The sequence below is a fragment of the Leguminivora glycinivorella genome, chromosome 16, assembly GCF_023078275.1.
Source record: "Leguminivora glycinivorella isolate SPB_JAAS2020 chromosome 16, LegGlyc_1.1, whole genome shotgun sequence".
Lineage (NCBI taxonomy): Eukaryota > Metazoa > Arthropoda > Insecta > Lepidoptera > Tortricidae > Leguminivora > Leguminivora glycinivorella.
Window position 1 is genome coordinate 7,385,300 of NC_062986.1, and position 27,353 is coordinate 7,412,652.

Sequence of the window (27,353 nt, forward strand, 5' to 3'; positions counted from 1 at the left end):
TATTTCACTACTTTATTAAATTGCATTTAGTAGCAACTAAGAACAAACTCTCACCTCTGATATTAAGTGAGAATTATACGACACATAATTTCATTTCACCTAGATCACGGTACAGGTTTTCTAACTCTAATAGACTTAAATGAAACTAGTTTTAAAATCGCTTATTTACTAGGTCTTACTTACAGGGATGTAAGTAATTTTGTAAGTACTCGCCAAACTTTGCATAGTGATAGTGACTTTTGAGGTCATTAATGAACAACTCAGAAATAGCGTGAACAACTCAGAAATAAGAGAGAAGTGTGGAGTGGATGTAGATGTGGTGACACTGGTGACAAAGATTGAGATGGGTATGTTAAGGTGGTTCGGGCATGTAGAGAGGATGGATGAGAGGAGAGTAACGAAGAAAGTATATGAAAAAAGAGTGGAAGGGTCAGTTGGAAGTGGTAGACCTAGGCGAACATTTCTTGTTCGAATCTGGGAAATATTGCAAAAAGGCCAGGTCAGAAGTACTCGAAACTGACGAGCGTGTATGAGAAACGTTATGAAAGTGTGTGAAGCGAAAGTCAGGTGGTGTGGTCAGGATCGTAGTAAATGGAAATCCGTGATCTCTGCCTACCCCTCTGGGAAACAGGCGTGATTGTATGTATGTTGTATGTATGTATGTAATGAACAACTTTTATTATGGGACTAATGCTAAAATCTCAAGCTTAATAGCACAGTACTTACAAAATCACCCTGTATAAATCAATTGCAACAAAATCCTCTGATCTATTTGATAAATCAAATAAATGAGCAGATGTTAGGTGTCAAGGGACATTAACAGTTTACTAAGCCCTACCGTAAGCTCATGAAGGCGTGTGCTGTAAAATGTACAAATACTAGTTAAAAGGTACTGGCACCTAAGATGGTCCGGTTCTTAACCTTTCTCACTTTCAACATTTCATACTTTTGCAAGTGTAAATGAGCTTTAAGTATTTGTACATGTTCTGCAAACTGCAAGTTTATATTAAACTAGCTTTTGCCCGCAGCTTCGCTCGCGTTAGAAAGAGACAAAAAGTAGCTTATGTCACTCTCCATCCCTTCATCTATCTCCATTTAAAAAATCACGTCAATTCGTCGCTTTGTTTTGCCGTGAAAGACGGACAAACAAACAGACACACACACTTTCCCATTTATAATATTAGTATGGATATAAAAATAACGATGGGGAGAGTTAAAGGTAACAGTATAGAAATGACGGCTGATAGAGAGGAATTGAGGAAGAAGACATGCTGCGCCGACCCCAAATAATGGGAAAAGGGCAAGGGAATGATGATGATGATGATAAAAATAACGATGGGCTATTTTAGGCGCCTGTACCTTAGAAAACGAAATCTCAACCAAGTCTGGTAAACATTTAGAATTAGAACTGCTTGAACAATAAGGAATCTATTTAACTCTAAAAACATTTGTCCCCAGCTCTAAAAGTGACGAACGGGTCCTACATAATGAACGGTGAATTCGCCGTAAGCGCGCCCGGCATGTATGAGGCGGCAGGCGCGAGGTTCAAATACTCACGCGCCGCTGGTCTCGACTCTGTCTTCGCACACGGGCCTCTCCATCATCCCGTCGATATCATGGTAAGAAGAGTCATCATATTTTCCTGATGACCATTAGGTTCTATCTGTTTTGAAAAGTATTTTGAAAGTGCTTTAAATATAAATCTTGTCCTTAAATCCGAAATACAGCAGAACAGCGAACAACAGAAGAAGAGAGTGGCAAGTCTGGCGACTTTGAAATGAACGTTTATTGCAAACTTTGTGCAACCACCATTTTGCTCACCTATGTAATAAAATAAAACATTAAGCTTCTGTGTTACGTCACTCTCATATAACTTTTTAATATTCGTATTTACTGAGTTTCCATTTGTTTCCAGATCCTGTATACTCAGCCGAATCCGAACATAAAGTATGAATACTTAACCGACACGGAACCTGATGAAACCAATGACATACCAACTAGCCCTCCAGAGCCTCATTATCCCCAACGACATCATCGGCACTACAACGCCGAGTCCCACACAAGAGCCCTTGATCATCCTATTCAAGATCCATCTCTGCCACGTCCAAATCATAATCAAAATTCCATTGAGAATCAAGCTGATTCAAACGCTGTAGGTGAAAGGAAATTCACGTGGAAGATTCTCTCATTTACACAATGTACTAGAACTTGTGGCGGAGGTCTTCAAATTGGCAAATTTAGATGTGTGGAGATAGATAAAGTGACTGGCCGTGACCGAGAGGTTTCCCCAGTGCATTGCTCGGCGAATGCTCCCCCGGCACGGCGACGACGGTGCGGTGTCACTCCATGCCCGCCGAGGTGGCGAGCGGCTGCGTGGGGACCTTGCCCAGTTTGCGGGCCTGCTCATCGGACGAGGATTGTTGGATGCGTTCAGGACCATGCCCGAGGAATCACTAAGGTACGGTTGTCTTTACTTCATGAGATTATTCTTGACGAAGTCTTACGCCAATTAGTTTAACTAAACGTAATAATGTTACAGGTCAGCGACCAGAAATGCCCCCTCCCCATGCCTCCAAGCAGTGAACTTTGCGACATTCCCAACTGCGATGGAACCGTCACTACCGAAACTCCAAGACCTGATACCAGGCGTCAAGTCCGACCGAGAGATAGGGTTGATACGTTCCACGATGGCCCAGTTATATCGCTTGCACGAAACTCGTCCGAGAATGAGATCAGCCCGACGCTAAGCCAACAAGCGTTTAGTCATTCTGGGGGTGGTGGATGGTTGTATACTGAGTGGTCTGAGGTTAGTATTATCATAATTAAGTTATATATCCCCCCTACCAACTAAATTAGAAAGTTTTGATAATAAAATAATGGTAATTTTCAGTGTGTTGGCTGGTGTGTTGGTGGTGGTGTCCAATCTCGAGGAGTGCGGTGTGCTGACCCAGCCGGCTGCACTAGTCACCGTGCACCTGCATCATCACAAAGTTGTACTGTGAGGAAGCAGTGTGACGCGCAGTGGTTCACTGGTAAGATCATATTGTTGTGTACTTGTTAGCGTAATATTATCACAATGTCAGGTTTAGGTCAAAAGCCCATCCATATTGTCCCACTGCTGGGCAAAGGCCTCCACGTGACCCTATCTCCTAAAGTCTGCCTCCAGTCTTTGTAAAAGGCGTCAAGCTCGTCACACAAGGTTTAACGCGACGCCTTACAATTTGTAGTACCCAACGTGTGGCTGTCTTGCCCAAAGGGCTTTCGGCATCCGGCAGACGTGTCCTGCCCAGTCCCACTTATTTAAGCTTTATTTCATTTGATATAGTTTTTCTTTCTGCTGTATCGTACATCCTGTTTAATTAGTATTCCTCTCTAAATATTCCAGGTGAATGGTCCCCCTGCTCAGCAACCTGCAGCGGGTACCAGGTCCGCGGAGTGGTCTGCATCGGGGGCAGCGGGCGCCGACTGAGGGACGGCACGTGCCGTGCTCCTAAACCTGAGACTCAGCGACCTTGCGGAGGCACTTGCGCTCCCAGCTGGTACCTGAGTGACTGGAGCGAGGTAAGCATCCTATAGTCATAAGGTTGGCTTCAGAGTGGTAATGGGATCAATTGGTGATGGCTGAGGGATGGATCGTGCCACGTACCAAAACCAGCTTTTGGGGGTACTTGCGCTCCTAGTTAGAGGTAAACTTTCCTTCAAGGATACATAATGGACATCAGGCGACAATGGGACGGCTCGTAAAGCCTGCGGAAGCACTTCAGTTCCGAAAGTCACTCAAAATATCTAAGGTTCATACCTGAAAGATAACTTTTCATGCAATATTTCTGCCTATTGATTTGAATTTTACATTTCAAATAAATCTATATGCATATTGATTTGAACATTGCATTTTAATGAAATCGGTTGTTATATTTTATTGTTTAACTTTTTCATCAACAGTGCCAAGGTCCCTGCGAGGCCGGTATCCAGAGCCGCACAGTATGGTGCGCGCGCGGCGGTGCAGACGGTGCAGAGGGCGCGGCGCGAGACTCCGAGTGCAACACCCAGCGGCCTCTGGCTCGGCGTACGTGTGTGCCCGCTCGCTGCTCCACTAGGCCTGTGGCTAGGCCTGCGGTCATCAGCCCTCCTGCTGGTTAGTAGTTCATATACTTCCTCAGACCCAGGGTTGACCAGTTTTCGCAGTTGGCAACACCCAGCGTCCTCTGGCTCGGCGGGCATGTGTGCCCGCTCGCTGTTCCACCAGGCCTGCGGTCATTAACTCATCAGTCCTCCTGCTGGTTAGTAGCTCATATACTCAGAGCCATTGTAAGTGGTCGCAGATCGCAACACCCAGCGGCCTCTAGCTAGGCAGACGTGTGTGCCCGCTCGCTGCACCACTAAACCTGCAGCCAGGCCTGCGGCCATCAGTACTCCTGCGGGTTAGTAGCTCATATACTCAGAGCCATTGTAAGTGGTCGCAGATTGCTACACCCAGTGTCCTCTGGCTCAGCGGACGTGTGTGCCCGCTCGCTGCTCCACTAGGCTTGTGGCGAGGCCTGCGGTCATCAGTCCTCCTGCTGGTTAGTAGCTCATATACCCAGAGCCAGTGTAAGTGGTCGCAGAGTGTAATACCAAGCTTATCTGCTCCTTTTTGAATTTTGAATAAGGCAACTCATGTTAAACTGGGTTAATAGTAACACTTGTTATTTGCTATAGTTAGACAACAACACATTTGAAACTCCTCTGATTTAACTTTTATCATAAATCAGTTTGTCATAAATTACAAAAAAGTACGAAGAAGTTGTATTACTTACTTAAATATTCGCCTGTGTGCTGAAAATGTGCCAACCAACTGCATTTCAGTTACAGATCCACAACAGCGAGTGACAAGAAATCAAAGTCCAAACACACAAAACACACGGGAAAGAATTACTCCTAATGGTAGGTATAATTTATAGTCATTGTTGTTGTACATATATACCTACCCGGACGTTGACAGCTGTGAATACAGACAGTGTTAAAAATATGTATACAGAACTTACATTAAGGTCTACATATATTTGGCACTTTGTATTCACAGCTGTGCTGTTGACTGTACAATATTTATTAGGATAATGCTGATTTTTTTTTATAAATTTCCAGGCCAGTGCATAGACAAGTTGAGCAATTGCGCGCTAGCGGTGCAGGCCCGACTGTGCCACTACCCTTACTACGCTGACTATTGCTGCCGTTCCTGCCACGGCCGGTAAACATGGTAGGTAAGGTATTTTTTTTTTGATGTCCTACTGCTGGGCGAAGACCTACCCTCATTTTATCCACGCCACCCTATCTGCCCACGTCGTCTTGACAAATCTTTTTTGGTCTACCTGTTCTCTGGCGATCACCGTCTGATGGTGTTTTGTGGCAACTGATTGACTTATAAGGAATGTGAATTCTGACTTCAGAATCTTTCTGCACGAAGATTGATGTTGGGGTGAAGTGGCTGAACGTGTGTCAATTATTTTTTTATGGTCAAACGATCATTTATTCCCGCTTCTCATTCATTCATTTATTCTAGATTATTCCCGCGGCTTCGCTCTCGTTAGAAAGAGACAAAAAGTAGCCTTTGTCACTCTCCATCCCTTCAACTATCTCCATGTAAAAAATTACGTCAATTCGTCGCTCCGTTCTGCCGTGAAAGACGGACAAACAAACAGACACACACACTTTCCCATTTATAATATTAGTATGGATTACATACACAACCTAGAGCTCCTGGATTAAAATATGCATTTATTGATTAGTTTTCTTATGGATATTTTCCATTTAATCCACGTACGAGTTCACCTTTAACCGTGCTTAATTTGCATGTCATAAAACCTAGCGCGGTGTGTTGTTCCCAAATTATATCCATGTAAAAAATTAAGAGCAATCTATAACAAATGGCTAATTTTTGCGTTTTATTTTTCAGAATAGTCTTAGGCGCTGACACAGTATTGTGATAAATGGACGCAAAGTGAGAATACGTAATCTAACATAGTGTAATGTTGCACTGGCCTCGAGCACACGGAATAATCTCACCCACCCAGTGCTAGGTTTTTTCAAGTGTAATTAAATTGCCATAATGTATAAAATAGTATAAGGATACAATAAATGCAATATTATGGTCTCGGTGTGGGAACTCGCAAGTGAATTTCATTGCGTTTGTTTTTGATTGGTGTGAAGTAACCTCAACAGCAATGTAGCTAAAATCACATGCGATTTCGCGCGCCGTCTGAACGGGCCCTAATCCTCCTTTCTAAGCTAGTAGGCAATAGATTCGCATTGTCGCGAGTCGCGTGTCCAATTTCTATGCAAAATATTACATTTATAAAACTATATCTATAGTATAGTAGGTACTTTCAATATTAATGAACATTACTTTTTGGAATGAATAGAGATAACTGTGTCAAAATGTGGATGTAAAAAAGTTTACGAGAGCTTATTACAGTTATTATATCATAATCATGAATATTAAACAATTTAGATATTTTAATAATTGACTTTAGTAATAAGCTCGCGTAAACTAGGCATAAAGGTTAAGTAAAATAAGTATTAGTAGTTTTGTGATCTCCAGTTTATAGAATTGAAGTTGATCTGTGGATAGTTGGAAAAACTGCGGTTTTTTTGTTTGTGTTTATACCTACTGTTTGTGTACTTCGTTTCAGCGCTGCGTTCACTTGAAATGTGGCATTCCCTGTGAATATCGTAGACTACGTCTCGGCCCGGCCACAACATTGGCACAGTATAATAATGAGTACTATCAGTGTGGCCACTCTCGCTCCCTACTGAAAGTGCCACCCACCGCTTCTCGTTTACCTCACAGTTACCACCTATCAAAAACGCGACCAGTCAACCTGTCATATCTCACTCATACAAGCATAGTACGCGTTCACCTACACGAGCTTAGAATGTGTGCTAGGAACGCACCTCTTTCATATATTTGATCGCCAGTGTCCGAGATTGATGGCCCCGCTGCCGCTGCCGCCTTAGACCAATGTCGTGGCCTAGCCTGGGCAGTCTGTGGCCATGAATAAGCCCATTAGAAGTAAAAAAAAGTTAAAGGTACTATGAGTTTTTTATTATTATTATAAATGGGCTTACTCTTGACCACAGACTAGCCAAAGGAAACTACGTGGCCTACGGTGGAGTGAGCTTGCCCAGAAGATGCCTGTTCACCCTTGATGTGAAGGTTGCCGGGTTATATGAGCTCGGAAATATATTAGCCGCCAGCAAGGAATTCCACTCCTTTATCTATAAATGCAGTGCTGAAATGTTCTTAGGTTTATGATCGCGCCGAATGGTCAGTATGGGATCATAGGCCTAAGAAGTAACTTTTTTTTATAGATTCACATAATTTATATATACGAGTTTGGCACTTACATTAATTCGCTTACTTAAGAATTGTAAAACCGCAATTTAGAATAAGACTAAGTATGTCATTTTATCACTTGTGTAAAAACTATCGTTACATAAAAACTCGGTTTCTGCAAATTAGGAATTTAAATTAAACATACTTATAGTATTTACTGTGTTTAAGAATGCATTGTTATTATACTTAAACTTTACAACTACCCACACTTTTAATAGATTATATATATATGTGTATAGATTAAGGATTGAAAACGGTAAACACCCTGGCATATTTAGTTTTTGCACTCTGATTAATTTCTTGAAATTGTATATATTTACTTAAACATAGATAGACTAGCTTAGTAAGAAAAATAGTATTTGATATAATTTATTCGATCACAAGAATCATTGTTTATTTACGTATAATGTTTCGAACAACAATATTTTTTGTTATTATTAATTAGTTTATGTATAAATATACCTATAATTTCAAGAACAATTTCAGGTTATTACCTGTGTTATGTTTATATTTATATCAAACTATCAAAAAGTTATCTCTTAGATATAGAAAAATATAATGTAAATAGTACTTTATATGTATAGTGCATTTACTTACTGGCTGTTAAGTATTTATGTGTTCTTAGGTATTATCTGCGATTACAAGTATAATAAATAAATATTATTAGATTTATTAGTGTTCAAAATGCCTACTTTCATATTATCTAGTGCTTTGATGTGCTGAACAAACTTCACGGTTTGATTTTGTTACATGGTAATGAGATCAAAATATTAAATATACTCTGGAATACCCAAGCTGTCAGTATAGTAGACAGAGATACGAGATACAGTTCCTATGAACTGAAGTAAAGCTTGTCAAAAAAGAGTACGAAATTAAAAAGCGGTAATATTCGTTATATGGTCCCGTTTCTCACATAAATTGATTTGATACGGACGCTCCATTAATCAGCAGTTCTCAAAAAGTTTGTACATAGCCACGTCAGCAAATTTTAATTGATCCTATTTTGTTACCAACATTTAGACATAAGTCGACTTTCGCAAGATATATATACAGGATAATTGTTATAATTAAGAAAATATAGATACTAGAGAACCTTAATGACGAAATAAAACTTACTAAAATCTCAATTCATCAAAAAAATCTTGATAACAAAATAGGAATTAAAAAAAACAAATTTTAATCTTTTTCCATAATTTTTGTACAAACTTATTGAAAATTGCTGTAATGTTGATACGTTTTAATTTCTACTCTGTTTTTCCAGACTGTAGTATAATAAAATAGTACATTACGATACAAGTGCGTAAAAAAGGAAGTTCGAAACGAGTGGCGATAAATTAAAACACGACCGAAGGGAGTGTTTTAAATCGACAAGAGTTACGAATTTCCTTTTCGCACGAGTATCGTACGACGTTTTTCAGTACAGGTGGCCATCCGAAGTTTCGACCTGGCGTATAATGAACCACTTCTCGCACTAGTGCGTAAAAAAAACACCATCTGTACTGAAAAATATGTTTGATGTCTATATAAGGCCCACTTTGGCCCTTAGGGCCACGCACCAACGAAAATGGAGGGTTAACCCGAGGGTTTTAACAGATGACAGGCCACTAACCCTGAGTTAAGTGGTTGGTGCAAGTGGACCTGAGTCGCTACAGATGATGAAATAGAACGAGATTCAGTCATTATATCTGGAGAATGATTGCAAGCAACATTATTTGGACTATTATATGTAAAAGGGGATTTCCTTATGCGGGCTCTACAAGAGGTAGAATGTATAAACTAAATTGATTTTGCAATATGTGCCTAACTGCAGCTTACCAGTTTAATTATGTTTTAATAATGTATCTACTAATCGTTGCGTAAAATAACAATGTACAAAATAAAAAGCTTGAAAAAATATATTCTTTTTTTTTCATACCTACATAATTTCGATTATCTTTTCCTTCGAATTTTCTAAACAACTTATTCACTGATAAACAGTTTACGTCAGTCATTACCTTGATCAGTTGTATCATACCTAATACCTTTAACCCTTAATGCGCTTTCACATTATCCGATATCGGATGTCGGAAGGATTTCAAAGGTGGCGGCTTGAATGTATGCGGTATCGGTTCTACATCCGATATCGAATCGGATAATGTGAATACGCACTTACGTGCACATGATATAAAAACGATAAGTAACTACTATCAAAATAGAATAGAATCAGTTTTATTCATAAACACACAGACAAAAAACAATATTTATGAATGACATAGAAGAATAAATTGCCACGAAATGGCCTCACCTCAGCATATTGCTGGCAACTTCCAGCGCTGGTCTTCCGGTGAGACCATTAAGTGAGAAAAATTACGGAAGGCAACAGACAAAAAACTAAAGAAACACGAAGCATAAAGAACGAAATACAAAAATAACGAAACAGACAGCGTCAGCAGTTCCCGAAAAGTTTGTACAAAAATTAAGGAAAAAGTTAAATTTGTTTTTTTATTTCTTTTTTGTTACCGAGATTTATTTCATGAATTGAGCTTTTAGTAAGTTTTATTTGGTCATTAAGGTTCTTTAGTATCTATATTTTCTTAATTATTACAATTATCATGTGAATCAACAATATATTTGAATCAACAAGTCGATTTTATAAAAGCAACATGACACATATTGTAACATAATTTGGCTGATTCGATCAAATATCTTTTAACAATTTTAACCTTATTCTTCGAACAAATTCGACTTGTACCCTCAATATTGTGATTAATTCCGTTTACTAAAACACTTTTTTTCAAACGGTTTATCCGTTGCCGCAACAAGTCGAACTTGTTAAATTCACAATGCTTTCTCTCAGTGTATCGTTTCTGATACCTGAGGGTGAAAAATGGACCTTTCTAGGTTACACCAGTATAATCTGGTATTCCACTCTCATTCTGGAATTTCACGGGTCGATAAGATAAATTATAACCATAATACGTAACACTTCTAGTCATTTATAGCTTTATGACTTTATAGTTTTCCTTTTTATCAATGTATCCCACATGTTTACTTATGTCACTTATGTAAACCTAAATTATTTTTATCCATTGACTAGATTTTGCCCACGGCTTCGCTCGCGTTAGAAAGAGACAAAAAGTAGCCTATGGCACTTTTCCATCCCTTCAAATATCTCCACTTAAAAAATCACGTCAAGTCGCTCCGTTTTGCCGTGAAAGACGGACAAACAAACAGACACACACACTTTCCCATTTATAATATTAGTATGGATTAGTAGGTACATTATTAGATTACCAGTCTAAGGACAATTTTCCAACGATGACATAATCTTGAATAATTATTAGGTATTTATGTAATCTTGGTGCTACGTTAAATCTTATTTTAATACTAAAGTAAAAAAAAACAACGTTGAGTTCATCAAGAAGTTCCAATTTAATTATACTACTAGGGAACAAATCATTTTACGTATACACAACTGGAAGACTCTGGATAATTTGAAATTAAAACGAATACATATATGTGAGCAAGAAAAAGAACAAACTATGCAGAAAATCTAGAAAATTCTCAAATGGGCCATTTTTTTCAAAGTTGTCCACCCCACTTGTTTTGGATTTAGAATTTTTTATGTGTTTTCCACTCAGAATCGTGAGCTCTTTCAATCCTTATAGGAGAAAAAAAGTGTCCCAAGGTTTTTATCCCATTCCGTTACCATTTTTTCATATATTTTGTATGGCGGTAACGGAATGGAAGGTTCGAAAAAATGTATGGAAATCTTGGGACATTTAGTACTTTTACCATTATCTTTGCTTTTACCTTATTAAGACCTGTGGTAAATATTCCTCATTGACGGGAACTACCTGATACTGATCCTTTTGTCAAAGCACCTCCAATTTTCCTCAAATGATTTCTTGAAATCCCGAGACGGCAACTAAAAGCTATCTAAAGATCGTGTCAACAATGTTGAAGAGGTACTCGAACAGTCTACGTGTGAAGAGGACCTCTCCAAAACGCATTTATTTAAACAGAGACGATAATCCACTAATAATCGAAAAACAGACAAAGACAGGAAAGCAGGTTGTAAATCTTGAAGAAATGCGTGAAGTTATTAATAACACAAACAAAATAGAAATCAAGAATGAATCAATTTGGTTTTATACTTTAAAAATAACTATAAATCTTTTATCACATATCTTTAGTAGTTTAGTGGTCGCAATATGTCTTTGGTTCTCTTTCCGATCGACAAAATTTGGTGTTATAGAGTTGCATATAATGTTATGTGTTTTAGGGGTAAGTTTAATTTGTTGAATACTCAGACTTAATATTAAATAACGTTTTTTAAGTTTCATCCCATTTAGTTCCTGAACATAAAGCAACACTTGTAAATTTCAGCTTTTGTTTTCGCGGTGCCACTACATACATACTTAGCACAGCATGTGGTTGTTTTCATCATCTTCTATTTTAGTTTGAGATTAGGCAGTTTTATCGCAACAGGCGAGAGATTTACAAAATTTTAGAACTACCTATGTCTTGAATGCAGAGTTTATTTCTAAAAGAAACGTTTCAGTATCAACTCTTCATGGGCCAGGGAATACTAGTTCTTTCAAAGTGCAACAGCTGGTCGATGTACTTGAAGCGCAGACACCGGCGTTGTATCCACTGGGCGATGGAAATTACTGGAGCTTTACTGATCATCGTTGGTTCCATTGAAGTGATCAAGTACAAACAGCAACATTTTACTTCTCTCCATGGAATTCTAGGTAATATTCATCATCATAATTTATTGTAAATGAAATCGCAGTTTTACTAAGCTTTCGTGGGGTACCTTCTTATCATTGTTATTCGTCAATTCAGCATTTGACGTTTAAAATAAAATTTGCACCGACGAGGCTATCTCTGCCATCACAAATAGCTTGCTATGGCACTAACCTTGTCCAACACACCATTTTTTTTTAATCTATGGAAAATATTAAAATTTTACGCCTCCGGCTGGACTTGAACAGAAACCTATTGAAATACCGCTAGACTTACTCTGACCAATTGATCAAAGAAATCCTACCAGATGTGTATAAATTTTTCCATGCCTTCTCTAAATTACATTCCATCACAATATTCCTTTAGTTCCAAAATTTGTAGTATCGCTCACAGATGTTTTTATTTAATGAAAAAAAGATGTTTACACTATACTATTATGTTATTGCTAAATGATTATCGAAAATACAATCTGATAGTGATAACGGTCCAAACTAATGATAAAAATCTCAATTATTCAATGATTATGAATGTTTTAGTAAATTAATATTGTTATTTACCGTCTGATAGTAAGAAACACTCGAAATACTATTAGAATTGCACATTAGCAATATCATAAATTACTCATAATTCGGGGAAACTTGGCTTATCTGTGATATTGTGTTTTTATCATAAGTCTAAATTCAATGGCAGTAAGTGCAATTGGTACTTGCAATCGGGTTGCACAAATTTTACCATTACGAGCTCTACCACTACTAACTATGTAAAGTACCGTCAAAGGTTTGCTCACCTATATTCGTAATCCTTAATACTAATCCTTAATGTGTATGGACACATAAATACACATACAGTAACCGTCAGATGAGTCTCTCCAGGCGTTTCAAACGCTTTGACCTCAGTGGCGACATTATTACTAGTACATACTTCAATCGCATTAGAGTTGAACGAGGTTTGTTAGTTTCTGGTATCTGGATCAGCGCCTTTTATATGAAGTAGGTACAATACAACTCTATGCGATTCTTACGAGATTCGGAAAAAAGTTGCCACTGATATGAAGTCATTCAGTTGAAACGCTCGAAAAAATGCCATATAGTTAACATAAAAAAAAATTAAATTATTATTCCAGGTGTATGCGCTTTTATAGCAACACTGATAACTTTACTCAACGGGGCGATGACGTCACTTATTACCAAATTTCCCAGCTATGGGATCACAGCTATCAGCCTGACAACTGCCAGCAAATGCTTACACGGTATCACTGGAATTGGTACCTTATTTCTTGCCGCCGCGAGTCTACATTACGGCTACAATAAAGGATCTTTCAGAAGATGGATTGACAACGAACATTTCATCATTGTTCTTAAAGTCTTCACCTGGATTTTTACCATTTTCGTTGGTTTTGAGTTTTGGATAGTATTGGTCAAAAGGATCAAGTGTAAAAATACTAAGCCGATGGGTTAAGTCTTTGGATAGCGCGCCGGGTAGATATGATCCGAGTTTGTTAAATTACAGGCGGTCTGATTACAACCAAAATATGTGTATTTTGATGATTCAACTTTAGATTAGATTAAAATGATTGATTACTTATAAATTGTTTGATTTAGCTAAATTAAATACATATCATTACGCTATTTATCCTTTTGGCGTTAAAAAAACCTATTCAAGTACCTACGTAAATAAAGTGTTGACCCTCTGGTCCCTCTAGCTGACCAATTTTTTATGTTATTATGAATTGTACTTACTCAGTTTTTTCAATTACCCACCTAAAATATCCTTTGACAAACCAAAACACCTAATGTCTACACTGTTCCTTAGCTAAGGAAGACTCATGCTAAAACGGGAATTGCTTGCCATGAAACTCCCATGCGCTGCCTTGTTCTGTCATCTACTTAATCTACACTCGTATAAATAGGCTCCACTAAAACATAAGCGCCAATCGTGTTTGTGGCCTCGTTAATGTAGATAGTCACGGAGTATCCAACAAAGTTATCGTACAAAGTACTTACATATCTCCAAAAATAGCGATTGCCGATACGCATTGAAAACAGTCAGGGGATATTGACAACGCGTATTCGGTTAAAGAGACCGCCTTCTGGTCGAAAAAAAGAAACGCATCGCGATATTTTTCTTTTATAAAAAAAAACAAAATGGGTCCACAAAGTGAAGAGCGATCTGGTTTCATCACGTGTATGAATGTAGTGAATTCAATAACTCACTGGGTCCTAGGTGCGGTGGCCATACTTGCCATTACTTTTAATAGCATGTTCGCTGGATCTGCACATTTCACTCAACATGTATATCTTTGTGTAATTGGCGTAAGTACCTTTATATTATTTTATGTCTACTATTAAATATTTACTTTCTTCCGATGTCCGGCAGGACTCGACCTTGCGATTATTTGGACCACCACCGGTTCAATCGCTCTGACCAACTGGGCCATTTTTTTCAAAGTTGTCCACCCCACTGTTTTTTTTTGGATTTGGAATTTTTTATGTGGTTTCCATTCAGAATCGCGAGCTCTTTCAATTCTAATAGGAGAAAAAAAGTGTCCCAAGGTTTTTTCCCCATTCCGTTACCATTTTTTTATACATTTTGTATGGCGGTAACGGAATGGAAGGGCCGAAAAAAATGTATGGAAATCTTGGGACATTTTTTTTTCTCCTATCAGGATCGAAAGTCCTCGCGATTCTGAGTATGAATCGCGTAAAAAATACCCATGTTACAAAAGAAGTGGGGTGGACAACTTTGAAAAAAACCGGCCAAGAGCGTGTCGGGCCACGCTCAGTGTAGGGTTCCGTAGTTTTCCGTATTTTCTCAAAAACTACTGAACCTATCAAGTTCAAAACAATTTTCCTAGAAAGTGTTTATAAAGTTCTACTTTTGTGATTTTTTTCATATTTTTTAAACATATGGTTCAAAAGTTAGAGGGGGGACGCACTTTTTTTTCCTTTAGGAGCGATTATTTCCGAAAATATTAATATTATCAAAAAACGATCTTAGTAAACCCTTATTCATTTTTCAATACCTATCCAACAATATATCACACGTTGGGGTTGGAATGAAAAAAAAAACAGCCCCCACTTTACATGTAGGGTGGGTACCGTAATAAAACATTTTTTTCCATTTTTTATTTTTGCACTTTGTTGGCGTTATTGATATACATACTTGTACCAAATTTCAGCTTTCTAGTGCTTACGGTTACTGAGATTATCCGCGGACGGACGGACGGACGGACGGACGGACAGACAGACATGGCGAAACTATAAGGGTTCCTAGTTGACTACGGAACCCTAAAAATGGCCCAACTTAGTCTGACTTTCTTGTCTGCATATTGAAGAAGAATTTGTAAGAACAAGGTTATAATTTGTTTGACAACGGCTCATGGACGAGTTTTACTTAGGGGTTGAACATCATTGGTTTTTGTGGGTTTCCTGATAGAGTCGGCCCACGATAAGTATACAACAATTTTGACAGACTCACCGGTGCATCTGTTATTTTAAACGGCAAACTTCGATGAAATGATGAAGTTTACTTAACCCTTACAGAGAGAGACAGGGCTATCGAAATCGTTCCAAACTTATCATGGGCTGATTCTACATATTACCTATGTCATTTTCAGTTCAAAATTGTCGACATGATAGCTCAGAATTTTTTTATAATTTCATACGGCGATAAAGGTTGCAATTTTTCATATTTAAAAAAAAATTCGAAATTTAACATTTGCTTAACTATTTCAGTACGTCGTCCTCATGGCTCAAGGTATTCTGACCTTCAGCCCTCACACCGGCTGGACGAGAAGCATGCGGTACCAGGACAAGAAAGTTATCCACTGGGTCATGCAGGTTGCCGGGTCTATTTTAGCTGTCACTGGCAGCATCATTCGAATAGTCAATGTCTCGAATAACTTCCAAACGCCACATGGGATTCTTGGTAAGCAACAGTCTTGATTAATTCTCTGTTTGACTTGAGCAAAATGTCCTTGTGCGTTACAAACGTTAAAGATCAGAAGCTCCTGCGGGTCTTAAGTGGCGTAGAGGAGAAACGATCCTCCATTGAAACAAACCTATATAATCTTGGAGATTCGAAGATAAAATGTTGTACCTAACACGTCTATTAATGTAAACCCAATATTCACATGAAAATAACACATTAAACCTAATATTCACATGAAAACAACGTTGTAATGGGTCTAATCCATTTGCTATTAGATAGTCATTACATGTATGAATAATCACAGCATAAAATCGAGGAGTGCCAATATTTCGTTCTAGATAATAAATATATCATTACTTTGGAATTTGTTTACCAATACCAAGCACCAAGTTTTAAGGAGCCAAAAGATTAAAGATAGAGTAATTAATCCCCGCTACTACCTTTTGCGATCAACTGACACACTTATTAAATTACCTTTTTTTTTAAGGCTGTCTTACCTAAACTAATCATCCTTTGGAGTCAAATAATAGCGTGTACATGATATCCATTATCCACACTCATTACCGTATTAAATTATAAGTTACTTCTCTTGTTTTAGGCCTCATCGCAATGATTTTCACCGTCTTGAGTTTAATCGGAGGCGTCATCGGTCTCTTCAGCAAAACGGCCGCCATCAAAATTGGGCATTCCTTCGCTGGATCCGTCACACTCATCGCAGCTTTCATTTGCCTCTGCCTAGGCTTTGACAAAACAGTGGTTAGGCTCCATCTTAATGATACTATAGCTAATTTAGCCATCGCTTTTACTGTTATAGGTCTAGTGGGGACTTTGTGCTCTGCTGCTATGTCTAATTTTAATAGAATTGTGTTACGATAGGCAGTTAGTACTTGAATTCCGCGTGTTGATAATTTTAAAAGAAGGTATTTTAATATGAATATGCAATTAATTCTAAAATTGTATTTATAAGTTAAATATTTCTGAAGTAAGGTACAGTTAAAGGCATCATTTCGACTAAACACTGAACTGAACGTTTGATGCGCCTTCGTGAAACACTATTGGTTGAAGAAATCGAATTCCGCTCGAGATTGGTTACGTAGGAATTCTATCTAGTCCTTACGAATGAATAAGTCAATAAATTAGCTTTGTTATTTAGCTTACAGTATTTAAATTAGGGGCTTAGTTAATAATCATGACATTAAATGAGTAAAATGACTATTATATTACTAAAGCTTTATTATCTATTTAACCTTAAATTAATTAAGTATCTACTATTTACATAAATCAATACTAATGAATACTTTTTATACTAATGTTCAGGACTGCATATGCGCACGATCCTGACCTAATAGTAATTAAATAATTATTAATTAGGTACTACACAATTAATATTTAAAAAAATTATACATTCAAATAAAATGTAAATATCACACCAATATACTCATTTTAATATATTTACCTACACATATTATACATTTACATACATTGTAAATAGTACCTATGTTTTATACACTATGTTTCACGAAGATCCGAAAATTTAGCAAAGTGTATGTTATTCTAAAACTGAATGTTTTATATTTCAGGGTTAGAATAAATTTAAAGGTGTAAAATGTGTGCCTTGGGTGAGGCTAAACCTAACGGCACCTGGATCGATACTACAGCGCTTTGCCGATTGAGCCGTGGCATCGATTGCAGATTGCTTGTCAAAAAATTTATTATTTCAGCTTCTTCGTGATACATCGTGTAGGTATATAAGCGTCGCTTACGTAACCAGATTATATGATTCAGGATATACCCATGTATGTTTAGTCATTTTCTCAGTAGATACGTCAGTGTAATTGAATAAAAAAAAACGTAATAATTATACTGATTGCATTTATTGCAATTGCGAATAGTAGATCTTCATTGGTATTATTATAACATGAGCCACTTAAGCATCTGTGATGTCACGTCTGTATTACTAATACATGTAATATCACTGTGGATTATAACTTTATATTTATTTTTATACGTCATTATTTATAGCCTGTTTAAACACCGAGCGATTTGTTCCCTTACAAAACACGAGTATCTAACTAAATAAATTATAAAACATTATGCAGCATATTTAGACAGGCATTGCTAATAATAGTAATAATGATATGAATGAAATTCATGTATGGTCCAACCAATGCCTCTGTCTACTGTGGACAAAACAATTTTATTACATTTTAATATTTAAATTCCATTTACTCTATATATCTCCACAGGCAGAAATGGTTATTAACAAATCATTTAATTTTCTTCACAAAAGACATTTTGAAATTGAAAGAAAATGTGCTCCACTTATAGAAAATAACATATTAACTTACTGTCCTACCGTCCTTTGCAAGAATAACAGCAGTTATGTATATAATACTTGTAGTGGCAGAGTCGGGCCTGAACTGCAAGAGCACAGTTGCTGAGCATATCTTCGCAATCTGTAAAAACCAGAAAAGACAGATGACAATAAAAGTATTGTTTAAACATAGTTAAAACCTATAGTCGTCGATAGATGTCAAAAGTTGCCGAGATAAATGCACTTTTGATTTGTAACATCAAAGATTCAAACTCCAATGGAATACACGATCTTTTTATAGGTATTTTGGCGGCCATAGGATTGCAAGTCGATACGGTAATTGATGATGATAAGTATTCGTCACTGCCAAAAGACGATTCCAGTGAAAGTATAAATAGGTATCTGATAAGTTACCTAAGTCTTGAGTATTCGTCACTGCCACAGAACACGTCATCTTTCATTTCTGTTATGGATGTATCTTACAAAGTAGATCAAACAGCATGATCTATCAATCAATCGAAGGCAAAGCAGTCCTGAAGATTTTGGGGAAATACCTTTTTCCTCATATTGCTGTGTGGTGGTAGTGCGTTCTGTTGTAGTTGTAGTTGTAGTACTTGTTGTGGTGTCACTTCTGGCGACCTTTTGAGATTCTATAAAGAACATAAAAAATACGAATCAAGTCATGGATTTTTTATAGAATACACTAAAGACTCCATTGACACAAGACTCCAACCCAAAAATGTTGAACATATACCTAGGTGCGATCACCATTATACTAAGAATTACGTTACAGTCATATATCATATTTGTGTTGTCACACTTTACATTTAGGCAGACTCTTTTGTATTGCTCAATAACACAAATTCTAGTCAAATTAAGAATTTCTGGAGCCGACGTGCTGGACACCAATGTTTGTGCATAATAGGCTGCTCTTCAATCTAAAATAGCCTTGAGGTGGCATTTCCTCGCTTTATCGTTATGATCATAAGTTATACGAGTAAGTCACCAGCTCTTCGGTCGCCAGTTCAGTCTACCAGACGCTTTGCAGTTTCTGCCAAAAAATTGTGTGTGCGGTGCCTAGATGTTCAGAGCCAAATGGAACAATACGAGTAATAGTGCCGGTGGAGCTGTTACTATCCCACCACACTGTGGAGCACATGATATTTGCGCCTCGGGCGCACCAGACGGTCCGGCGAACCGGTGTTGTTCGAACAGTTGGAAATATTATAGTTACCTATAAACTCCGGTGGAGCTGTTACTATCCCGCTACACTGTGGGACACATGATTTTTGCGCCAGAGGACGATCCCCTGCACTAGCTGTTATACAAGCTTCATCGCGCGCCGCGCCTGTGCCTCGGGCGCACCAGACGGTCCGGCGTTGGACACCGGTGTTGGTCGAACAGTTGGATATACACTGCAGAAATAGTCAGTAAGTCACTAAATATGGAGATGCCTTGAAAAAAATAGGCTACATAAATAAATATTAAGGATAACTTTAAGGACTGGGATGGCACGATTGATAGAGAGAATACTCTTAGCAAAAGCAGCTGCAAGCAAAAGATACAGCAGAGACAAAACAATTGATTATAAATGAGAAGATATAACCTTATTGTAGTGATGATGATGATAAAAAGGTGCATAATGCATTCAATATACCAAAATGATGAAACTTTGAAAAAAATACACTAACCTGACTCCAATCGCTAAAGTACCACATAGGCGCGCTCTTATCTTCACAGTCCCTTTCATGTGCCGGTTTTGGTGCCTTGCATCCGGAATCTTTCAGATGCCGGCCGGTGCCTCCTATGCAAAGGACTCCGCGAATCTGCTTCCCATTGCAGGGGGAAGAACATGGAGACCATTCTCCTACAAAACATTGAATAGAGCTTTATCAGGTTTTTAGATAAGCCAGTCTGCTAGTTTACTAAATCTGACGTCCTAGGAACGAGAAGAATTAGAAAACGGAATAAACCGCACAGCATATTATAATTATATAAGTATAGCTCACGAGAAAATGTAAACAATCTTAAACGGCATGTTAAAGTACATGTCAATTTACACAATCATCATTTTATGAAAGAGAATTATACTGAGGTATATTTAAATCGGTATATATTTTTTACCAGTAAACCAATGTCCTTCCTGAGGTTCACATGATATCTTCGGACTGCATGATCGCGATGCATCGGGGGATCTCATAGGGGTACAACCCGATGGATCCGAACATCGTATTCCTCGGGTTTGTAGGCCACCACCAACACACCAGCCTACACACTGAAGAAAAATAATCTTTGTCTAAGTACAATTAAAATTTTACAACAGAACAATATTTTAAAGAGGTAGACTGCAGAACTTAATTGGGGTCAACAATTTGACTGAGATGCCTAAGATCTGCTAAAAAATTACTGCACATTGCGCAACTTCGTTACTTGCGATAAGTCGCAGATCTATACGCCCAGGTCGCACAAAGTCATCTTTGAGATATAAATTTTTATATTTCGCTGGTTAGCCCTCTCTCATGAACAAAAAGTACAAGTCCACTACTGGGTAGGTTCAATCTTTGACATACAATAATCGCAAACAGAAATACGCACCTCCGACCATTCCGTAAACAGCCAACTAGCGGCCGCGTTGAAGTTGTACTCCGGGCCAATTTCCTCCGACCCGTTAACGGCGACGGAATACACCGGTCCCTCGTGGAACGCGTCCACATGTTCGCGAGGTCGTTTGACCCGTCTGTCCACTTGTTGCACGTCGGAACAGTCGGGGATCTCGCAGGGTTCCGTTGTTGAAGGCTTTGGGGATGGGCATTTTTGATCGCTTATCTGAAATAAGAAATAATTAAGTATTAATAGAAATGTATGTTTCATAAAACACACATGGGCATAGTCAAAGAGTAGAAACCGTTTTCTTTAATAAAACAATCGATTAAAAGAGGCAAAGAGTCAGACCAATTATTGTATTAGATTAGATTAAAATATATCTAATCTTAAGGCGAGCATGATGGCAATTCGAGTATTTTAATATCAAATAAATAAATGTACTTAATCTAATCTAATCCCAGTGAAATAAATGTAGTCTAAGCCGCTCAACAATAGGTGATGATGATGGCTTAAAGTATCTCAATGTGCCTTTATGTGCGCGCTTTTATAAGCAACATTTTGATTATTCCAGTTCAGTCCAAACTACTTGTTTGCTCTCTTAATCTACTGTCCAGTAATTTAACTAAAACAACTCACTTTCGTAATACCTTTCGAATGATCCTGGACACAGTCATCCTCGTCCTCGTAGCTGGCCCGCAGGCACTATCGTCGTCTGCTGGTGAGCGAAGAGCATGTACAATTGTGGCTTCCACTAGCGAATTCTTTGTTCCGGTTCAAGCCTGACTGCTTGTATCTTACCTTTATGTCCAATCATTAAGAAATAACTTACTTTCGTAATCCCTCTCGAATGATCCTGGACACACCCATCGATCCTGGTCCTCGTGGCTGGCCCGCAGGCGGGACATGGCACGTTTCGGCACCATCGTCGTCTGCTGGTGAGCGAAGAGCATGTGCAATTGTGGCTTCCACTCCTTTGTTCCAAGTTTCCAACTCAAGTGTAACTGCTCGTATCTCGCTCCCTGATGTCCAATAATTAAGAAATAACTCACTTTCGTAATGCCCCTTGAATGATCCTGGACACACCCAACGATCCTCGTCCTCGTAGCTGGCCCGCAGGCTGGACAAGCCGACCAGGCAGCGGCGCGCCACCGCGGCGGGCACGCCACGTTTCCGCACCGTCGCCGTCTGCTGGTGGGCGAGGAGCCTGTGCAATGCACTGGGGCTACTTCCCGCTCACCAGTGCTACTGGCTTCCACGCAGCGGAATTTGCCAACCTATTAGTATAACATTTCCTCAAATGAATGAAAATTACGTTTTCTGATGCTCACTGAAAAATATATTTACAAAGTTGACTCACAGGTAACACAAAATCCTACATTTGAGCGCGAAGGAGAACTTGCAGGAAATGGCAAGGTTGCAAAGAATCGTGAGTGCAAAAAAAATTGGGACATTGTTGTAATCGATTAATTTGTTTGTGACATACCTGGAATCCTCCTCCACAACTCCTCGAACATTGGGTATACGACAGTATCTTCCAGATAAACCTTCTATCCCCAACCACGTTTTCTTCAAGCTCCTCTGCCGAAAACGCGTCTTGCATAACATTTACGTTCTTATACCTCGGTACATTGACTGGTCGAGGAAAAGCGTCTAGGCTGTGATGTCTTCGGGTATGTTTGGGGAGATTGTTGATGGTATGTCAGGTGATCTTGTAATCGATTCAAGTTCTAGCTCGCCTGGCTGAGACTCAGTGAAGTATTCGTACTTTATGCTAGGGTTTGGTTGAGTGTACAGTATCTGAAAATTTAAGAGAATTAAACATTTACGTTCTTATACCTCGGTACATTGACTGGTCGAGGAAAAGCGTCTAGGCTGTGATGTCTTCGGGTATGTTTGGGGAGATTGTTGATGGTATGTCAGGTGATCTTGTAATCGATTCAAGTTCTAGCTCGCCTGGCTGAGACTCAGTGAAGTATTCGTACTTTATGCTAGGGTTTGGTTGAGTGTACAGTATCTGAAAATTTAAGAGAATTAAACACTGATAGGTCGAAATAATATGAAAGACTGTATCGCAACAAAGTTTCCATAGTTGGTTTGGCCGAGTGTCATAAATATTTATATTTATTTATTCGTTTCTCGCCACTAGAAGTCTGGCCATTGAAGTATGAAGTTGTATGTTCAAGAATCCCGATATCCAAAATGTAGGTATTCTCACTAGATGAAAAGTAATAGCAAAGAGGATCGAGTATTATAGAGAGTTACTGTCGAAGTAAAATCTCTTGACACAGGCTTAAAACTTTTGAACCTCAGTTTTGACAATTTGGCTCATATTGTTAGCTTGATGCTGAGCGTACCCCAAAGGTCTAATGCCATTTAGGCCACCGTACCTTTTTCTGTATGGTAGTGAGGTACGTTTTTTTTAACCGGACTAATTCCAATAAGGCCTAGTTACCCTTCGGGTTGGAAGGTCAGATGGCAGTCGCTTTCGTAAAAACTAGTGTCTACGCCAAATCTTGGGATTAGTTGTCAAAGCGGACCCCAGGCTCCCATGAGCCGTGGCAAATGCCGGGATAACGCAAGGAGGATGATGAGTGAGGTACGTTTTTTTCTTAGACTTTATCTGTCTATACGGAGTTATATAATATGTCTTTGGTAATAGTTAGGTAGTAGTGTGTTGGCTGCGTTTTGAACTAAAGTAACCTTTTGCTTCCTTAATGTATGAGTGTGTTTTTACATTCAGTACTCACCATAATATCAATAGGGTAATGAATGGGTCCATGGGCAAATACCATATCCAGCCCGGCGGCCCGAGAATAGATGAACCGCGCGCCAGCAGCGTCGTATGTGCCTGGCGCACTTACGGCAAACTCTCCGTTCATTATGTATGATCCGTTTGTGATTTTGAGAGCTAAAAACAAAAAAAAAGATCATTTTCTATTTTTTATATCAAACTTACTAAAAAGAAAAAATGAGCAGGTATTCTTTTAGAATTAAGGGGCCCACAGATTATCAAGTTCACCTAATGAAATGGGCCTGTCAGATACAATTCGGCACCGTTATGTGTTTGCCAACAATTATAGACATAGACATAGAATGGCTTTATTTAATATCATTATCAGGCCGATATCGATAATAACTACTAATCTATTATTTTGGTTTAAATAACCATATTTTACCTATATGCATCTCTAAGCCCGATTCAAATTTAGCAATTCGTTACGGGCTGGCTTTGACAGGAACTCGGCGGTCGCCGAGGTGACGACTTGCTTTTCCTTCCGTACGAGCAAATATTGGTCTTTCATGATCGTATCAAATTAAAATCAAAACCGTTACAAGTCACTGAATCTAAATCAGACTCCTGATCAAAAGTAGGTGGACAATGGACATTCAACTTAAGGTAATATTGTTTTGATAATAATGCACAATTGATAATGCGCAACACAAAGTGTCCATTAGTTGACAACATCTCTGTTACATTACAACTAACCTATTATTAGCAAAATCACAAATTGATTTGGAACAGAACTCAATAGCGAGGTAACTAGCCTAGCTATTCAGTACAGACGTCAGGGCCATTGTGAAGTCTCGAATGATTTAAAGCCACAACACTGATTGATCAGTAACCTGCCTTGCGTTTGCGCACCATTTGCCCTCATCAAAGGACCATTCATGTGACTTTGGTAACAAATTATCTCGTAAAGTTATGTTGAAATTTGTTGCAAGGAGGATAATTGGAGATTTATGGATGACACTTGCAGTATCATTACAACGCCATGCCAAGAAGTTTTGGATAAATAAGTTGACACTCCTTAGTATCTCCTTATGAAAAACTAGCTTTTGCCCGCGCTCGCGCTCGCTCGCGTTAGAAAGAGACAAAAAGTAGCCTATGTCACTCTCCATCCCTTCAACTATCTCCACTTAAAAAATCACGTCAATTCGTCGTTCCGTTTCGCCGTGAAAGACGGACAAACAACACACACACTTTCCCATTTATAATATTATTATGGATTAATCGTCTATATAGGTCATATATTAATCTACAGACTCTATTTGAAACAAATAAATAATGAAGGTGGCTACTAGACAATTGGTGGAGACGAAAGGCATTATGATTGACAATGAAAATGGAACAGTTGCATAAATAAAACACTTATATACCGATATACTTCCTCTTTAACTATGACTGCTAATATATATGACCTAATACTGCTAAAAAATGCTAAGACTCCACGTCATACTGAGGTCCCGCAAAAGTAGCCGAGCGGCAGTTAGTCTGATCTGAGACCCGCCAAGTATCGCATTGTTATGAGTGTAGCCTGCTAACACCACTTCGTTTCAATTGATACTAACCAATATAATTCTCGCTAGCGATGATCTCAGTAACGTTGAGGCGGCAGGCTCCTCGCGGCACTGTGGTCACGTAGGAGTAGCCAAGCGGCAGTCTTGGCCGGGAGAAAAGACCAGACACTAGCCGACGACCACATCGCATGTCATGTGTGTTGCCTGCTAACACCGCTTCGCGACCCACCACCTGAAAGTTAATGTGCTATTTTGAATTGCTTTTGATTTAGGGATGCATAAAATATAATTTTGCATTACGCTCAGTAAAAAGATAACAGTGACCTATATGCAACGGCATGCTAGTGGTAAGACAAAACTGCCAAAAACAGACTTTTTTGGGCTATTTACAGGTATGGGTAGAGTGAGAAGTATATCGACAGACGGTGTAATAACACGCTACCTATTTTAAATATTGATCCAAAACAAAGTAACGGCATATAAAACCCTCCACATTCAGTCTTCTTAGATATATTCTGCATTTCACACTTCCTGAAATTCCTAAACGCATTCCATTTCAATCCAAATCTAGCGAATTTCTAATCGCTGCGTACAAGCATCCAAAGTTGTTGCAGCTTATTTAGAAGCTTTTGCTTTTATGCAATGAAATATTAATACATCTTCAAACTATTAGGGCGTAAAGGCAACAGTAGTAAGCGTCTGTTACGCGCTTTACGGTAAAATGTGAAATATTCGCGGCTCGTACCGGCGTCGTCAATGGGATTAGATCGTCGACAGGCGTATTATACGGTACGCGCGTGCGCTGTCAGCTGTCACAGCGCGGCTATGAATTTTGTAACATTAAACCCTTCTTAGATATATTATGTTGTATTAAGTACTTTTATTTTATTAAGATTTTTAAATATTTTTTTTTTACAATTAAATGAGTCTTTTGAGCTTAAATCTTGATAATTAATAAGCTAGTTTAGGTGAATTGTATTGGAAGCAAACGGTTTGAAAAACCGCCTGATGAAATCAATTTCTTTGGACCATGTGCGATTGTGCACCCACAACATCACATAGGGGTTATATTGAGTGTTGTGGGTATTTAAGAAGAGAGACAGTTTGTAACGTTCGTTAAACCTTCTTAGTTATTCTTGCTTTTCATTTAACGTTTGATCATTTTGTTAGCTACTTTAGTAAAATATAGGTAGGTCCAGCACCACAAGAACAAAAATTAAAATTACAAAAATTTGAAGATTTGGTGCACAACTTTAACAACAAAAAGACTTCACTAGTCATATAATAGTTATGGTATAAGTTAAACTTGATTCAAAATAAGACACAATGCGACAAAGTTGCATTTTTATCTCGCGGTGGCATCGTAAATATAGTGTAGTGAAGTACTTTATTCCCTATGCGGACTATTTCAGAATGTTTACATGCACTTTGCCCGTTTTGCGCGACCATTACTGCCATCTTAACATTCGTAACCACTTATTACGGGCACGATATCACAAAGATAGCTATTTTAGCACCGCTGCTTGGATGTTTAAAGCACTTACGTACAAATGTCTTAATTAACATTTTTAGCATTAAGAATATTTTGCTTCTTTTATTCGACATGTTTTGTATAAGTTTACAACCTTTTGCTTCTATGTTGTAAGTTGTAATTGGTAACATAAGTTTAGTGAGTGTTAAAATTATATATATACAGGGTGATTCATGAGTCGTGAGCAGGAGTGAACAGGGCACTGGGGAGGGTCACGCTGAGCAACTTTCATAATGGGGCAACACTGAATTGTGATTATTTTTCTTAACTATGACTTAATTGATAAGTACTTAATTGATAGCTAATTATCAATTACGTTCTAATTATGACTCAATTGATGATTAACTATCAATTAAGTCAAGGTTAAGAAAAAAAATATATCAAAATTTAGTGTTGCCCCATTATGAAAGTTGCTCAGTGTGACCCTCCCCAGTACCCTGTTCACTCCTGCTCACGACTCATGAATCACCCTGTATACCTAGAACTTGCAAAATAATACGAATTGGTAAGGAGTTCTAAGGAAAGTCAGGCCAAAACGAAACAGCCGATCATACGAAAACAGTTTGCCGAAA

The 27,353-nt window shown here is 38.4% G+C and overlaps 4 protein-coding genes across 6 annotated transcripts in view; 3 read left to right on the forward strand and 1 right to left on the reverse strand.

The window, feature by feature from the left end:
- The window catches only part of LOC125234442 (thrombospondin type-1 domain-containing protein 4-like), a 206,376-nt gene extending 197,949 nt beyond the window's left edge, over nt 1–8,427 (forward strand). The window contains exons 9-17 of one of the 2 annotated variants that reach the window (XM_048140686.1): nt 1,459–1,619; nt 1,916–2,458; nt 2,540–2,806; nt 2,891–3,032; nt 3,386–3,561; nt 3,943–4,135; nt 4,846–4,923; nt 5,125–5,240; nt 5,933–8,427. In XM_048140686.1, coding sequence (XP_047996643.1) covers nt 1,459–1,619; nt 1,916–2,458; nt 2,540–2,806; nt 2,891–3,032; nt 3,386–3,561; nt 3,943–4,135; nt 4,846–4,923; nt 5,125–5,231 — 1,667 coding nt within the window. In that variant the 3' untranslated portion in view covers nt 5,232–5,240; nt 5,933–8,427. The remainder of the gene's footprint in view (nt 1–1,458; nt 1,620–1,915; nt 2,459–2,539; nt 2,807–2,890; nt 3,033–3,385; nt 3,562–3,942; nt 4,136–4,845; nt 4,924–5,124; nt 5,241–5,932) is intronic. The other variant, XM_048140685.1, reaches the window with a different exon arrangement.
- A 3,551-nt stretch (nt 8,428–11,978) lies between these two features.
- On the forward strand, nt 11,979–13,596 carry LOC125234431. The gene is made up of 2 exons (XM_048140666.1): nt 11,979–12,108; nt 13,227–13,596. Exons 1-2 carry the CDS (start codon nt 12,015–12,017, stop codon nt 13,559–13,561), a joined length of 429 nt encoding a protein of 142 aa, XP_047996623.1. The 5' UTR covers nt 11,979–12,014; the 3' UTR covers nt 13,562–13,596.
- A 433-nt stretch (nt 13,597–14,029) lies between these two features.
- Nucleotides 14,030–17,358, forward strand: LOC125234395 (transmembrane reductase CYB561D2-like). Its single transcript, XM_048140618.1, has 3 exons — nt 14,030–14,415; nt 15,838–16,030; nt 16,632–17,358. Exons 1-3 carry the CDS (start codon nt 14,248–14,250, stop codon nt 16,907–16,909), a joined length of 639 nt encoding a protein of 212 aa, XP_047996575.1. The 5' UTR covers nt 14,030–14,247; the 3' UTR covers nt 16,910–17,358.
- A 27-nt stretch (nt 17,359–17,385) lies between these two features.
- The window catches only part of LOC125234396 (ADAMTS-like protein 4), a 100,707-nt gene continuing 90,739 nt past the window's right edge, over nt 17,386–27,353 (reverse strand). Inside the window, exons 11-14 of one of the 2 annotated variants that reach the window (XM_048140620.1) lie at nt 19,582–19,762; nt 18,902–18,997; nt 18,382–18,489; nt 17,386–18,213 (exon numbers count right to left, since the gene is read on the reverse strand). In XM_048140620.1, the coding sequence (XP_047996577.1) occupies nt 18,386–18,489; nt 18,902–18,997; nt 19,582–19,762 (381 nt within the window). In that variant the 3' untranslated portion in view covers nt 17,386–18,213; nt 18,382–18,385. Of the gene's footprint in view, nt 18,490–18,901; nt 18,998–19,581; nt 19,763–27,353 lie in introns of both variants that reach the window. The other variant, XM_048140619.1, reaches the window with a different exon arrangement.

Bases quoted from the DNA above. Each gene is read 5' to 3' on its own strand.
- LOC125234431 (XM_048140666.1), top strand. From the start codon at position 12,015: ATGGAAATTACTGGAGCTTTACTGATCATCGTTGGTTCCATTGAAGTG. The intron at 12,109-13,226 runs GTAATATTCATC...TTATTATTCCAG, and splicing joins TTCTCTCCATGGAATTCTAG to GTGTATGCGCTTTTATAGCA.
- LOC125234395 (XM_048140618.1), top strand. From the start codon at position 14,248: ATGGGTCCACAAAGTGAAGAGCGATCTGGTTTCATCACGTGTATGAAT. The intron at 14,416-15,837 runs GTAAGTACCTTT...TAACTATTTCAG, and splicing joins TATATCTTTGTGTAATTGGC to TACGTCGTCCTCATGGCTCA. The intron at 16,031-16,631 runs GTAAGCAACAGT...CTCTTGTTTTAG, and splicing joins AACGCCACATGGGATTCTTG to GCCTCATCGCAATGATTTTC.